The sequence below is a fragment of the Arthroderma uncinatum genome (assembly GCF_011692745.1).
Source record: "Arthroderma uncinatum strain CBS 119779 chromosome Unknown scaffold1, whole genome shotgun sequence".
NCBI classification, from domain to species: Eukaryota; Fungi; Ascomycota; class Eurotiomycetes; order Onygenales; family Arthrodermataceae; genus Arthroderma; species Arthroderma uncinatum.
Window position 1 is genome coordinate 4,514,382 of NW_022983863.1, and position 14,903 is coordinate 4,529,284.

At 49.2% G+C, this 14,903-nt stretch overlaps 5 protein-coding genes across 5 annotated transcripts; 3 read left to right on the forward strand and 2 right to left on the reverse strand.

Moving 5' to 3' along the window:
- Positions 1–1,283: 1,283 nt before the first annotated feature.
- Positions 1,284–2,846, reverse strand: GIQ15_01367 (lipoyltransferase 1; the record flags this gene model as incomplete). The annotated part of the gene is made up of 3 exons (XM_033548784.1): positions 1,284–1,559; positions 1,628–1,735; positions 1,797–2,846. The coding sequence occupies 3 exons, from the start codon at positions 2,844–2,846 to the stop codon at positions 1,284–1,286; spliced, it is 1,434 nt and encodes a 477-aa protein (XP_033409735.1).
- Positions 2,847–3,207: 361 nt separating this feature from the next.
- On the forward strand, positions 3,208–4,553 carry GIQ15_01368 (chorismate synthase; the record flags this gene model as incomplete). Its single annotated transcript, XM_033548785.1, has 3 exons — positions 3,208–3,242; positions 3,299–3,660; positions 3,718–4,553. 3 exons carry the CDS (start codon positions 3,208–3,210, stop codon positions 4,551–4,553), a joined length of 1,233 nt encoding a protein of 410 aa, XP_033409736.1.
- Positions 4,554–5,256: 703 nt separating this feature from the next.
- GIQ15_01369 (uncharacterized protein) lies at positions 5,257–8,012 on the reverse strand (the record flags this gene model as incomplete). The annotated part of the gene is made up of 3 exons (XM_033548786.1): positions 5,257–6,897; positions 6,955–7,812; positions 7,887–8,012. The coding sequence occupies 3 exons, from the start codon at positions 8,010–8,012 to the stop codon at positions 5,257–5,259; spliced, it is 2,625 nt and encodes an 874-aa protein (XP_033409737.1).
- Positions 8,013–8,532: 520 nt separating this feature from the next.
- GIQ15_01370 (glycosyltransferase family protein) lies at positions 8,533–9,360 on the forward strand (the record flags this gene model as incomplete). Its single annotated transcript, XM_033548787.1, has 1 exon — positions 8,533–9,360. The coding sequence occupies one exon, from the start codon at positions 8,533–8,535 to the stop codon at positions 9,358–9,360; it is 828 nt and encodes a 275-aa protein (XP_033409738.1).
- Positions 9,361–12,621: 3,261 nt separating this feature from the next.
- On the forward strand, positions 12,622–14,245 carry GIQ15_01371 (uncharacterized protein; the record flags this gene model as incomplete). Its single annotated transcript, XM_033548788.1, has 2 exons — positions 12,622–12,949; positions 13,026–14,245. 2 exons carry the CDS (start codon positions 12,622–12,624, stop codon positions 14,243–14,245), a joined length of 1,548 nt encoding a protein of 515 aa, XP_033409739.1.
- Positions 14,246–14,903: the final 658 nt, after the last annotated feature.

A 14,903-nucleotide genomic window follows, 5' to 3' on the forward strand; every position in this document is an offset into this window, starting at 1 on the left:
ACTTTCGTTACTTCAATTCATACATGTATTTAAATATTCTTATGAAATTAGCAGTTCATTCCTCCAAACATAAAACATACCTGTTTCTCTCTGTATATCCATCTAGTCGTTATACATGATACAATACAGCTAGCCTTGGGGACTTATTTCGAGGTTTTCGGTATTCTCAGCCCAAAGTCGGTTCGCATTACTTGTTTCCTCGAACAGCCTTTCGGGTTCCTAAGCCCTTAGTTCCCCGGCCACACTTTGACATTATTATAATGCCCGCACGGGTTAATCTAAGCAAGGGTTGGCGAACGCTAGCTGTTGTTGGGGTGATCTTGAAGTTCATTTTACTTCCTCCCCGAAAACCCTACAGGGATAATGCAATTGCTCAATATGGATAGCCAACTAGGCAGCAATGTAATATAATATAAAGTAAACTGGGGTACTCCTCCGTACATCATCAGACATAAGGTTAGCTAAGTGCGAGAATAACTCGGAAACTTATCTTCCCTGAAGAAGGGTCCGCGCACCAAGCAAGCAGGGAATTTGGCGCCGGTACTGGTAGACAAACATTATATCCTGCAGATATACTTCATATTATGTTACATACGTATTCATTATAGTTAGCGAACTCGATAATCCTTGTCTTAAAGATCTATATATATGCCGCAATATATACAGATCCTTAAAACAGGTGTATCCTTGCCGCATCCCAGGGAATATCGCGCACGGAGTATTATAAAAGATGTGAATGGTCACCTTCAACCTATCCACTATTCATGCGAGCAGTCGATTTAATTCTCATCTGGGTAATATCGTAGGTAGACCTAGGATATCCTCAGAGGAAGCAGTGGCTGAGCTGCGGGAATGGGGCAAGATCATCCATGAAGCGCAGCACCACAGGGGTAACCATTATTCCCACGTAGTGCGTATATATTACTCCGTAGTCCATACGGATAAGATTTCTTCATGGATGGAATCATGAACAGGTATATGCCCCTTGTATGCCATGGGAAGTAGGGGGGTATTAACGCAGTTGGTATCACCGTAAGGGACCCATGATTGTGTTAGTCACACAATGGTGAATAAATTCCGAATCAATTTCAAGGTAGGAAGCCAGGTCTTCGAAAGTTGCACACCTGCCGCAATCCTAAATCGAGGTTAGCATGAGACAAGATATGAGTTATATAGTAAGTCGTCTAATATAAGCAAGGTCTAATATTGTACATAGATGGTAAGAAACGTATATCAATACAACAAAGCATAGCAAATAACCTATCAACCAACCAGTCGATGGATTAATGCCCAAGCTTACTGTTAAGCCACTTGGCAAGGCCTGAGAGTTCGCCGTTTGGAGAAGCTGACCCAAACGCGCCGGGGTATGCGCTATTTTGGCTTGCAGCCTTGGAAGCAGAGCTAAGCACTGATGCCCAGTCAGATATCTCGTGCAGACGCTTGTTGTGGAGAATCTCATGGACACATTTTGCTTCATGCTGTGCTATTTCGGGGTCTGATGATATAGAAATGTTGCTTTCGATTATTTGGCCAGATTTAACCCGTAAAAAGGCCTGAGTCTATGGTTGTAGGCCTACCGTTAGTGTGTCATCTTGTTAATCGTGGCGGAGTACAGGGTACAACATACCGAGGGAGAGATGGCAGCTGATGGCTCTGGTCTAGGCCGAGGATCTTCCTCCGTTGGATACGTAGAAAAGGTAAACTGGGGACATTGGTTGTACTTCCACTCCAAAGACTAAAACCGTTTTATCAGCTCATCAATCATCATGTGCACAAAAGACAGTGATGCTACTTACGTGGAGTTCTTGGACACCTTTGCACACTTCAGGCTCATTCTTAGCATCCTCATCGGTCAATATGCCAGTGACCCAGTTATTACCTGAAGATACCTCAGGGTCGTTCACGTGAGCCCTTTGAGCCTTTCGTAGAGCATTGCTATCCACGTTATACATCAGGGCAAACTCCTCCATAATTTTCTCAATTATTTGTTGCATGAGAAACGGCCGGACTGATTCATCCAATGCTGAAGATATATTTCCAACTGGCGATCTGACACTCTCAACACCTCTTGCCTTGATATATGGGCGGGCAGGTGATCTCAAAAAGAGTCCAATATCTTTGAGGTTTGGCGAGTCAATCAAACAGGTACCATGGTGCAAAGCACGGAATCTTGACAGTTTATATGCCGAGCCCGAGACTTTGACGGCCCGGACGGGGTTCTCCAGAGGCGGGCTTTCAATATCTTGATCCGTAGGTCCAGCCTTAACCACCTTTGAAGACGGTTCTTCTTGCGGATCCTGACCCAGGACAATATCGTGTCGCTCATTAACTTTTGTGTTCAAAGCACCAACGCCCTTCAACGCCCTAACCACCATCTCTGCGTGTTTGTCTCGATGGAAAATCGGCTTCGGGCAAATCACGCTAAAGTTCAGATTCCCTTCATCGTGGAATACAGCACCACCGCCAGACCGCCGCCGAACAAACAGCGCATTGTTATCGGCATTGTTTCCTTGTCCGTTCCCTGTGCTGCTCTTTAATAGATGCAAGTTTGTCTCGAGCCATGGGTTCTGGTTCCGTCCGATAACGACGCAGGGCCGGTTTATGTAAAGGAAGAGGATTTTGGAGTCTGAAGGCGAGTGTTCGTAGAGGAAATTCTCAATGGATAGGTTGACGAAAGGGTCGTCGGAGAGGGACTGGTAGATTTGGTGTTCGGATTGAGGTCGCGAGGCCAGCGCAGCAAAAGTCGACACTGGACGAGCAGCAACCCGTCTACTCGCCGTCCATTGACAGCCAAGCTTGATAGACTGCGACCATTGCAGCGAGTGTAATGGACGCGCTGAAAACATGAATCCAACTGACAGCTACAACTGCATCTTCTTGTCTGCTGTCCGCGATGTTGATGTAAAAGTCGACGATGCAGAGCTAAATAAAGAACTAGGTAGATCCGTCATCGGCGCTGAGTCAGCCATACTTACTTCTGGACCAGCTTCAAATAAAAAAAGAACGAAGAAGAGAAAAGTCGTCGATAGTAAACTCATAGATACCTCGAGCTGGCTGGTATTAAGCGACCGGACTCTTGGAATCGCTTCTTCTAGGTGTCACGGCCGTTCTTCCGTATCCATTGCCCATCTATCAAAGTAGCAAGACAAGGCCCTCAATCCCTGGCATTTATCAGTTCACCCCCCACTATTCAGCCGGAGCTTCAAGATGTCGACTTTCGGGGAGTATTTCAGAGTCACCACGTATGAACTGGGCCCTTGTTAAAGCTGTGCAGTATATTTGCTAACGGATTGACTAGTTATGGCGAGTCTCACTGCCGCTCTGTCGGCTGTATCGTCGACGGGTGTCCTCCAGGAATGGAGCTCACGGAGGCAGATATCCAGCCCCAGATGACCCGGAGAAGGCCTGGTCAGAGTGCACTTACAACCCCTCGAAACGAGAAGGATAAAGTAGAAATACAATCCGGAACCGAATTTGGTATTACATTAGGCACCCCTATTGGCATGGTGGTGCGGAATGAAGACCAACGGCCAAAGGACTATGGAAACAGCACTATGGACATGTACCCTCGACCCAGCCACGCCGATTTCACCTATTTAGAGAAGTACGGAGTCAAGGCTAGCAGTGGTGGTGGCAGAAGCAGTGCGCGAGAGACTATCGGTATGCGGCCGCCATTTATACCCGTGGGAGATGAACCCCCGTTAACATGACTATTAGGCCGTGTTGCTGCCGGTGCAATCGCCGAAAAGTATCTCAAGATTGCGCACGATGTAGAGATTGTCTCTTTTGTCACCTCTGTGGGACATGAACATCTCATTCCTCCAACGGCTGAGCATCCAAGCCCAGTTACTAATCCCGAGTTCTTGAAGCTTCTCGACACAATTGATAGAAAGACGGTTGATTCTTTCGCTCCCATTCGATGCCCTCACCCTGAAGCTGCCCAGCGAATGACGAAACTAATTGAACACCACCGTGATCTTTCAGACAGCATCGGAGGAACCGTCACTTGCGTCATTAAGAATGTCCCAGTTGGCCTAGGAGAGCCATGCTTCGATAAGCTAGAAGCCAAACTTGCACATGCCATGCTCTCAATTCCCGCTACAAAGGGGTTCGAAATTGGATCTGGATTCTTGGGCTGTGAAATCCCTGGGTCAATTCACAACGATCCATTCGTCGCAACTACCACTGAGGCTGGGAAAAAGCTGACCACCAAGACGAACAACTCTGGTGGTATCCAGGGAGGAATCTCCAACGGGGCTTCCATCTACTTCCGTGTTGCCTTCAAGCCACCGGCGACTATTGGACAGGCTCAGACGACGGCCACTTATAACTTTGAGGAAGGTGTCCTTGAAGCCAAAGGACGACATGACCCCTGTGTAGTACCAAGGGCTGTCCCTATTGTCGAGGCCATGTCTGCGTTGGTTATCATTGACGCACTGATGGCCCAGAACGGCAGGGAGGCTGCAAAGAATTTGCTTCCGCCACTGCCACGAACAATTCCAACTCGTCCGACCAGTTCCCCAGTTAAGAGCAAGGCTGAAGAGACGAAGTGAGGAGTTCATCTCCACTTTCTTGGCTTATGATACTCGCTCCAATCCTATCTTAGCATGATGTCGACTTACGTCTGAATGCGATGAAACCTCTCCTTGGATTTTAATGTTCATGTCATTTCATGCAGCTGTGATGGTAACTTTTGGTCCCTGTCAAACAAAGGCTTTCTTTCTCGTTTGTTGTGATTGAGGCTTAGTCAAAAATAAAATAGGAGATAGAGTGAGGAAATGGGATAGATCTTCTTTACTGGTGCCCAATACTAATTATTATTCGACGCTTTTTTGATAACCCCCGCTACCTAAGCCAGTAATCTTTCTCGGACCATGTATATCATGTATGCCTACCTGAGCTACTCATCGCTCGGCCTTGCCGAGTTAACAAAGGTCATCCATATGCACAGCATTCATAACCTTTTTGCTACTGTGTAACAGCTGCTAGTCGAAGTCATATACCAATGCACCTTCGTTGAGGAAGACACAAACTTAGATCTCTTTTTAGATACAGTGAAAAAGATGCATATCATCATGTAAATTGCATTAAAAAGAGCGGTATCAAAGTACAAAAACACAGCATAGCGCTAACCTCCACAAAACGCCATATGAATATCTAAAACGCAGAGGCTTCAGTATGGATCATCAAAGTAACATTTAATAAAGGGGAATAGGTATTTAACAGATAAGAAAGACATCATTGCCTTGTTTGGCATTAGTTCCGTCGTTGACGCAAGGAATAGCGCGTAGTAGGAGGGGCTGGGGGAGCAGGATGATCATTAAGATTAAGAGATTTGATAATGGATGGACTTGGGCCACCGTGATTTAGATTTAAAAATCTCGGCTGAGCAATAGGAGTTTGCGCTTCTGACGCTACTGATGATGCATAGTCAGATGCTGTAGAAGTCGGTGAGAAAGGGCTATCTTGCAGGGCGGAGTCGAATGATGGAGAGAAGGATAGGTTGGATTTTTGGGCGGCTGGGGTATAGCCTGCGTATACAGTCGAAGGAGAGAATGCTGGCTGCGGTGTCGCTTTCATGCGAGTACCGAAATCAGGGAAACTATTATTGTTTCTTTGGGGGATGATTCTCGTTGGAGAGCTGATCTTTTGGTTAGGTCTAATGTTGTTTGTGGGCTGCCGTCCGATTCCGATCTGTGGGCTGGTGCGTTGGCTGTCCGGGGAAAGACTTTTTTGTTTAGTGTTAAAGGTCGCAATCGATTCGTCTATCGATGGGCTTGGAGATTTGTTCTCCCTCTCCGTGCTGTCGAGTCTAGGACTCTTTGGATTGACAGGATCCTTGGCCATTAGAGAAGGACCAAGCCCAAACATCTCATGTCCCATCATGAAGGACACTAGGTATATTCCCGCATTCTCAAGGGCTACGAGGTCGTCGAGTTGACGAGCCCGTATCACGGCAAGGTATATGCAGGAAACAAGCTCGAAAAGAGAGAGCAGAATATCTGTCACATTCCAGGCCAACATTGGTTTCATCAATGATTCCAAAAATGAGAAGGCTGCCACAAGGAATGATATTCCCAGCACCGCAGTTTCAATAGATTTCATAGGCATGGTATAGAGCTTTGTGCTCGCCCAGAGCGCCAGACAAAAGATCAAGAGGGAAATTCTCAAGATATGTGATGGCGTGTTACCAAATGCTGTGGATTTGCGACTATCAGAAGCCTGTGTGGACTGACTTGGTTGACCATTACCCGGCCCATCTGCTATTGAGAAAGCTTGGTCGAATAAGTTTTCTAAACCAGTCTCGGTCGTGAGACTTGGAGGAAAGAATTTGGGTGCGGCGAAAACAGCGTTGGTGCGAGCTGGCTTAGGATGGTCTTCTTCCTCTTCCTCGTCATCTAACGAGAACAAGGTAGGTTGTAGAACAGGGGCCTGATGGAAAGGGTTTGGCTTCCTTTGGATTTTCTCAGGCTTCTGTGAAACTGGATTTCGCAGGTTCCATGAAGGCGGCTTAGAAATTTGAGGTAACTGGCCTTGAAATAGTGTCGAGGCGGAAACCGCTGGTACCTGATGGGAAACCGGTTTGATCGGGATTTGGAGCGGTTGCCGAGATGGAGTCCAGTCCATTGCATCGATATGATCCTGTGGCGGGTCAAGGGGAGGAGTTGGAGGTATATATGGCTCTGGAGTTGCCAAACGACGTGGAGCAAGGCTAGAAATAGGAAATCGTTGAAAGGTTGGCTGGCTACCTGGCTCAGAATTCTGGGAGTCTGGAGGACTTCCCAGCTGCGCACCTACGCTGCCGTTTTTATTAGCCAGCAGCTTGTCGGTATTATCGCTCCAGTTTACGAGCGGCTTCTTCTCAAATTTTATAGTTGATGTTGAGACGAGAGTGGTCTGTCCGAGGTTAGAATATTTGATCATTTTAACAATTAAGGGAACAGTAGAACTTACGATCAAGGTAAATACGGCCACGAATATGTGAATTGACGGTTTTAGCTGTGGATGAAGGCCTATTATCGCTGGGTCTTGCAGGCCAGCCCACGCCATAAACCTGACCATGAGAGCGACGATCTGGATGCGGTAGTACTCCCGTAGTCCAACCAATCTACCATGGTGACCTTCAACTTTGAGCCTCAGTTTCGGGTTCCACCAGAGGGAAAATGCGCCTAGAATCAACGATAGTCCAGCGTAGGGCACAAGCAAGGCGGCACATTCTCCAGGAACGCCCCGACTTTGGATAGAACGAGATATGCACTGTCTAGCGAAGGAGAAAGTCGATGATGAAGCCACCTCCACATCCTGCAGCCGATAAACAGAAGCAGCAAATGCTACGCCATCCCAGACCAGTTGACCAGCAACACTTGTCCAGAACGCGACAGCTCCTGTAGAGACTAGAAGACCCTTCCACTTCCACATCTGTCTATTTTGCTTCGATGATTTGCCCTTGCTACGTTCCATCATGCGCCGCAGATGGTCTGTTTTGGCGGCATATCCAGTCTGCCTGATACGATCGATGACTCGCGGTTTGCACTTCTCGCAGACTTGCGGGTAGCGTTCCTCTAAACTCCTCTTGTAGGAGGGATACGACTCTTCGTAGACAGCGTATTCCGGATGTGACGGTTCTGGCAGGTATGAGGCCAGCGTCTGAGTGAAGAGGTACTGGTTCTTCTGACATGTTGAACAGAAGATTGTAGAATCTGCAGCACTTGGTTGCTCATGCTCGAACGATTGCGCGACAGGGTCAGCGTACTGGCGGAATCGCTCTTCCGTCGAAACCTCAGCGGCCGGAGGATCAGTTATTTCGCCATTCTTCATATCATAGTCAGTTCAGCGATTTTATTGCGCATGAGCTAGATGGGAGTCTCTTGATAGAAAGAGCATACCTCGTCGAGATGGTTGACAGCCTGACAGCGGTCGCATTGCCATCTCTGGATGCCATTCTTCCATATCTGCTTCGAATTCCCGCCGCAGTAAAAGCATCGCAGTCGCTTCTGAAAAAAAGGCGCCATGACGGCCTACATGAAGCAAGCTGTAGAGGGAAGGCCGAGTTTGTTGTTTGGTTGTTGTGATGCTCGATCTTCATATTTTTTTTTCCTCTCGGTGGTGAGAGCGGGTTTAAGTCGCGCTAATCACCGAAGGAGCAAAACATCATTGGCAGGGAAGAAGAAAGTAAACATGGGAAGGTCGATGTGGCAACAACACGGATAAAGAATGAAGAATGAAGTAAGGAGAGAATGAGAGAAGATACCAGCAGTGAATTCTAGACTATTGTGGTGGACACTATGTGTGAAAGGGTGAATATCTATTGATCTAGGTAGTTGAAGGTGGTTTTCAATTGATACACAGAGCAACACAACTACCAGATGAACAGATGAACAACTAAACCCTTTGATACCCTGGGGCCACTGTGATCATGAACTATCTAGTTCTTACTGGGACTCTAGTCCTGCTGGCTTCTATCTCTCTGATTACGGTAGTTTGGACCCCTTCTTCAAGTCGAGTTTAGATACTGACGGATGATAGTTCTACATGCGAGTCTCAAGCAAGGCTCAAGGCAAGCAGCCATGGCGTCCGATCCATCTTCTTGTCGTCCTAGGAAGCGGAGGACACACTGAAGAGATGCTCTCCATGTTAAGACATGCTCAACTAGACCCTGCTTGCTACGCCAGACGCACATACGTCGTCAGTTCAGGAGACTCATTCAGCGCCAGGAAGGCCGTCGAGTTCGAGAAGAGCCTCGAAAACGGTAGACAGACCGACAAGACGGAGGGAGACCAAGTCCAGCAAGCAGCCTACACTATCGTGACGGTCCCTCGCGCGAGAAAAGTGCATCAATCTTTCCTGACGGCGCCATTGTCTACTCTGCAATGCCTCGGATTCTGCATGCTGCTGCTCACAGGAAGACATCCCGAGCAGCTCACCGCCACCTCAGGCGCCAGCACAGGATATCCCGACATCATACTCACCAACGGGCCCGGGACGGGAGTTTGCATCGTCGTTGCCGCCCGTCTCCTCCGCCTGTTTGACTACCTGGTATACCGCATCGTACCTCAAGGCGGATCAAACATCACCGCTCCATCCGATCCCACATCCACGTCCACGTCCACGTCCACTCTCGACTGCGAGCCCGAGTCCAATTCCCAATGCGGACCTCGATCACAACGCCGTGGAACCCCACGATATCTACGAACGATATTCATCGAGTCCTGGGCCCGCGTGACTACCGTCAGTTTGTCGGGAAAGATCCTTTTCCCTCTCGTCGACCGATTTCTGGTACAGTGGGATGGCCTGGCTGGTTACTCAGGGTGGTTTGGATTTGGTAGAAAGGCCGAATATGTTGGGACGTTGCTGAGTTAGGCGAGGCGAATGGAGTCACTACATATACATCATACATCATACATCATACATAAATTAGGCACCATACATATACGAGCTTTTTACGGGGTTATATGTTATGCCGGTCGGTAATTGAAGGGGTGCCAGGAGCTGCTGGATGGGGGCTATTTCTGTGCCTATATTAACTCTTTCGACATGTTAATGGATGGTGATGCAAGGAGGATTCCGGGTTCTGCGTCCCGGGAAGGAAAGCTGTCGCACTGCTGTGTTTTACACAATGCGATCGACCGGATGGTGCGACGTTGGAGGAGGAAGATGCATAGACACCTCCGGTCCGGCGTAAATATATACGTAATAAGGAAATAGGCTTGAGAATAAGCGATTATTAGAATAATATCGGTCGTATTATTACTCGATAGTAGCCGAAGATGCATAAGGCGATCAACGGTTATCCCTTGCATAACGGAGATCGAGCTCGTATCTTTCATGGCTAATAACTAATTAACTATTAACTAATTAACATGAATTGACATACACCATCCATCCCATCCTTAGATGTATAGATGTATAGATGTATAGATGCAAAGATGTATAGATGTATAGATATCGTGCACATGATTATCTGTGACTATGCAATAGTTTCTGGCACAACATACACGAGCCTGGACGCCGTGCTCCAGCTTCCTCTATGCATTATTGACTGTACCCCCGTACCACTTATACAATGCAATATGTGAGAGAAAGGGCTTTAGGCGAAGTACATAAGCGAGCACACCAGGTTAATTTACTTTTTACGCTGAGGTTTCGCCTGATAGCATATTTACTAGAAGTCTACGGAGTACTTAGGACTACTTGAGGGACTTGAGACTTGAGACTTGAGATGTCAATACGGCCAGTACAACAAGGGATGGTCTGTCCTTCCATCCATAATATATCTTCCATCTGCATGTGGAGATGGGCGAAAGGCGCGAGGTACGGGATAGCCAGGCCGACCTTGCTGCAAGTTACGAGAAAAGAGCTTACTAATTCATCCTGGCCTGGAGAGACCGAGGATGGAAGTATCCCGGGCCTTAAGAAGCAGGCGACTATGGTCGAACAGCCGGGAAGCCGTCCTGCTTGGTCCGCCGCTTCGCCTTGCTCGGAGGGAGGCCCAATCCGACCTGATTCAGTCCTCTCTCGCTACTCCGTATACAGAGTAGCATCGTCGTCATCATAGTGAAGACCCCGGCTAGCTTGACATGTTGCCTATACACGCCTTACGATCGATGGGCCGATGGAGCCTACCATGAGCGCGGTTTGTGTGTCGGGACGGCGAACACGAGCGACGGCAACGGCACGAAAAGCATGTTGCGGTCTAGCCAGCGTTACGGAGTCGATGCGATGGAGAAAGATGGATGAACATGGATGGAGTGGACGGGGTACATGCGATGGAGTCCGATCCAGTCCCATCCGCCCACGTCCGAAGTACTTCTTCTGTAGTCGACGACGGCGATGTGGCCGTCTGCGCAGAGCTGGGTGAGCGTCATGGGTTGATGCCGGGCTGTCCACGATATTGGTCGAATGTTACGTATGGGGTTGTGTAGATGGAAATAGAACGTAGACTAGACTGCAGAGTAACTTGCCGGGAAGGAGGAAAATGGAGAAAAGAAACGAATCAGGTATTGTGCCTCGCTGCAGCACAGGATGCGACTTTTTCTGTACACGAATTGCAAGGGCCGAAATTGATATCCTGCTGCATCCCTATCCCCGTCTCATCCACCACCGACTGTTCAGCCATAGAGACTGACTCCAGAATGACGACTTCAGGCAGCGACTCGCCTCGTATCCAGTCCACGGGTAAGGGCGGACTGAGCTCATCCTTGACGCAGGAACAGCTGTTGAAAAGTCTATCAGCTTGATGAAAAGAAAAGAAGAGAAAAAGCAGGAAGTCTGGACATGATCCGCAGCGGAGAGTAAATAATCCAACGGTTTCCTTTGCATTCTTTGAGTCTTTGTTTTCTTTTGTCTCTTTCTCTCTTTCTTTCTTTCTTCTTCTCTTTCTGTCTCTTGTTTGTCTCTTGTCTCTTCTTGCGGGTGACCGTAACCCGTAACCCAGATTGATCCTTGGTTCCTGGCGCGCCGTTTCTTACATCCTTTCCCTAAACCTTTTCGAAACCTTTTCCTATTTTCCGGCGGCTGGATTGGTTGGTATTCGGCGTCTTATATCCATCCTCAAGGGGTGGAGCCACGTTTCGGCATATTTTTATATTTTTTTTTCACGCTTTTCTTGCTTCAACCTTGGTTCGGCGGTCGTGGAACCTGAAGAGAGAGAGAGAAGAGAAGATCTTGGATCTGCCTGCTCGTCATGGCCCTGACAGACTGACGGCTGTGCAATTGACGGAACAGAGGGCATAATTGCTTTTCGGCCTGCCTCCCATCCCTGCGGCAGGTCTGGTCTGTTCGACGATATGTACACAGCAGCAGCAGCAGCAAGAACGACGAAACGAGGGGGATACAGTCGGAGAGCACCCTGCTTGTGTCTGCGCAACCGCGGTCTTGATGCTTCCGGGCGAAAGCACTTAAACCATCGCCTGCCCTGTAGTCGTAGGAGTATACGCCCTAACAAAGAATAACGGTGAGCTTGTTAGTAAGGCTTTATCTTCTTCTTCTTCTTCTTCTTCATCTTCATCTTCATCTTCTTCCTCGATGGCTTGACTGTCTATTCAGACGTATCGCTGGCCGTCCGTAACTGGTCCTCGTTTTTTCTTTTCTCTCTTTTCCCAAGCCGCCCACGTCAGTCTTGTTGCCCGACCGCTGCCTGGCCACCGCGAACGGCGCCCGGGGAGAAGGAAGAAGCACTGGAGTCGGAGAGCCTGTCGCGTGCCTCAACCCAATTGCAGTCCAGTATCGTCATCATCTCTTCGTCAGCTTCACTTCTTCCTCTTCTTCATCTTCCTCGTGACGCTGGTGCGTAAGAAGCGGTTGGCTGTCAACATCGCAGTGAAGAACACCGCCAGAACACCGCCAGTGAAGAAGAACAAGAAGAACAACGCTTCAAGAACAACACCGCGACTACCGCTGTATCCTCACAACCGCTACATCCTCGACCTGTATCGCGGTCGATCGTCACGCCCTTCCCTTCGCTGCATGAACTTCCTCGCTCGCTACTGGCCTGCGACTGCGTCTGCTTCCCCTCCGTATAACTATAACCTTGCTCCCAGCTCTTACGACCCCTCTACTATGCATCGCGGTCTATAGTCTTGCCTCATAAAGACGAACACTGCTCTACGGCCCTCGCGCACTATGCTGCGCTTATCACACCTCTTCGAAGCTAACCGGCGCGAAGGTGAAGCCATGCCCTCGCTACAGCCCGTCTCCGTCTCCCTCGCCCTCGCCAAACCACCGCCAGAGTCCCCAGAGTCGATGGCCTCCTCGAACCCGGGCTCGCCAGTCACCTCGCTCTTCTCGGCCAGGACGCATACTCGTTTTCCCAGCTCGGTCTCGTCGCTGGCCTCCTCTCCAGTCGTCGGCTCGACCGAGGCGTTTGGCGGGACGAAGACGCAGTTGACCGAAGTCAAGGAAGAACCGGGCGAGCGGGAGGTAAACTACGTCGAAGGAGATGGCTATTTCCGTAAGTTGTGACGTATACTCTTTTAATCGGAGAGATAAAAATGTTAAGGATAAACGGTCACTAACGTAAGGCTTAGCTCACTTTAATGATTTTCACGCAGCCGCTGCAGCCGCTGCATGCGACGACAGTCACCTCTCGCTCGACTCTCACGACTTTGAAGAAACAGACGTCTTGGACACGATCGGCTCGTTCAAGAAGCGGAGGTCGGACAGCAAGTCTCTTCGCGGGATAACCAGGATCAGCACTCGTTTCTCGTCGCTGTCGTCGAAATGGAAGCAGCCAAAGGCTCCCTCGTCGATCGCGGACACAGTCGCTACACGGTATGAAGACTCGCTCAGATCGCGCGCCAATTCAGCGACGTCTGCACTCGTCAGTCCGGCCGCCAGCTTGATATCGGCGCGGCAGAGCTTCTATGCTCCCTCCCCGGCAAGGACGACGTTCGAGGAACGGCTGAACGAGGCCGGGGTTGCGGGCCTCGATATCGACAAGGCCAACCAGACGTTTGACGGCGAGCCAGAACGACATGCCAGAACGCCGCTGCTCCCACCGGTGATGATGGACCTGCCACACATCGACAAGGAACAGCATATCGATTCCCCGCTGGAGTCTCCGTCCATCGCGCCAGCGTCAGATTCCCGCGACACGCCCAGCCCACCAATCACCTCCATAAGTGACGTTATGCCACCATCGTCACCAATCGTCTCTGCTCACCCGTCGATGTCGTCCATCAGTCGCCAGCTTGCCATGTCACGCTTATACTCCACCCGCATCGCCATATCCGACTCCGTGGACGAATGGTCCTGCAAACTGGGCCATGCAAACTTCACCATCTACCCGGAGCCCTACGTGCCCGAGATCTGTGACATGGAAGCCCTACACAACTTCCGCTCGAACTGGGAGGTAGCCCGATGCAACTATGCCAAACACCTTGCACGCACCGACGAACACTACGGCTCCACGTCGCATATATACCAGCTCACGGAGGAGAAATGGGGGTCCGTCAACAGTCAGTGGAAGAGCGACTACAGCCATGTGGTCGCCAACCTCGAGGACGGCGACGGTAACCCTCTCTCCCTCAGCCCGTCAGAGGTCCTCCATGGCTCTGAAGAAGCCGTCAAGATACCCGGACTCCATGACAAGAACAAGTTCCCGGACCTTGGAGATGAAGACATCGTCGGCCCCATGTCCGTTGGCCCTGGCCTGCAGCATTGCCGGTCTAGCGATGACAGATTCTTATCCAAGAAGGCCATCCTCAAGTTCTTACACGGTATCTTCAGCCTCCGCAAGAGCTCTTAGCCGTCTCTCTTATACCCCTTCATTTCCTGTACAAATACCCCCCATCCTATCCTATCTATCCCATGTCTCTTCTTTATTTCCTGCATAGTTTGCCCACGATTAATAGTCGTATCCCTTCCACTGCACCGCACTGGTCAAGCCGGACGACTGGAGTTACAATGTCTTTGTTTTCATGGTTTTTATTCCCAGTTTCGCTTCTACATCTTCCTTCCTTTGTCACTAGCATCAGATCACGAATCATGCATTACGCTCCTTATGATAACCCTGCATCCACACGCCATATCCTTATATGCGATGTGCCGGATGAATGACGCTCGCTACCGTTTCTCTCCTTTGTCATGACACTCATTAATGAAATGTTTAATCATGGCCTAAAAAACCCAGACTTTCCTTGACCTTGCTATTCCCCCATTTGTCTTATGCATCTTTCCTTTTTCTGCCCTTGTTATTATACGTTATAGAGGATATACATAGAAAGCGGCTCGCTTATGGTTTTTATTTATGGTTACGGTTTACGGCGCTGGAGCCCGGAGGCGCGAGGGCAGGGCGCCCTGACGGAAAAGCCTTTTCCACTTGCGTGGAACTATCTCATATCTACCTACCTTTCTTCTCTTGCATTGATTGTTTTACCATTTACTTTGACATTTGATATTTTCCT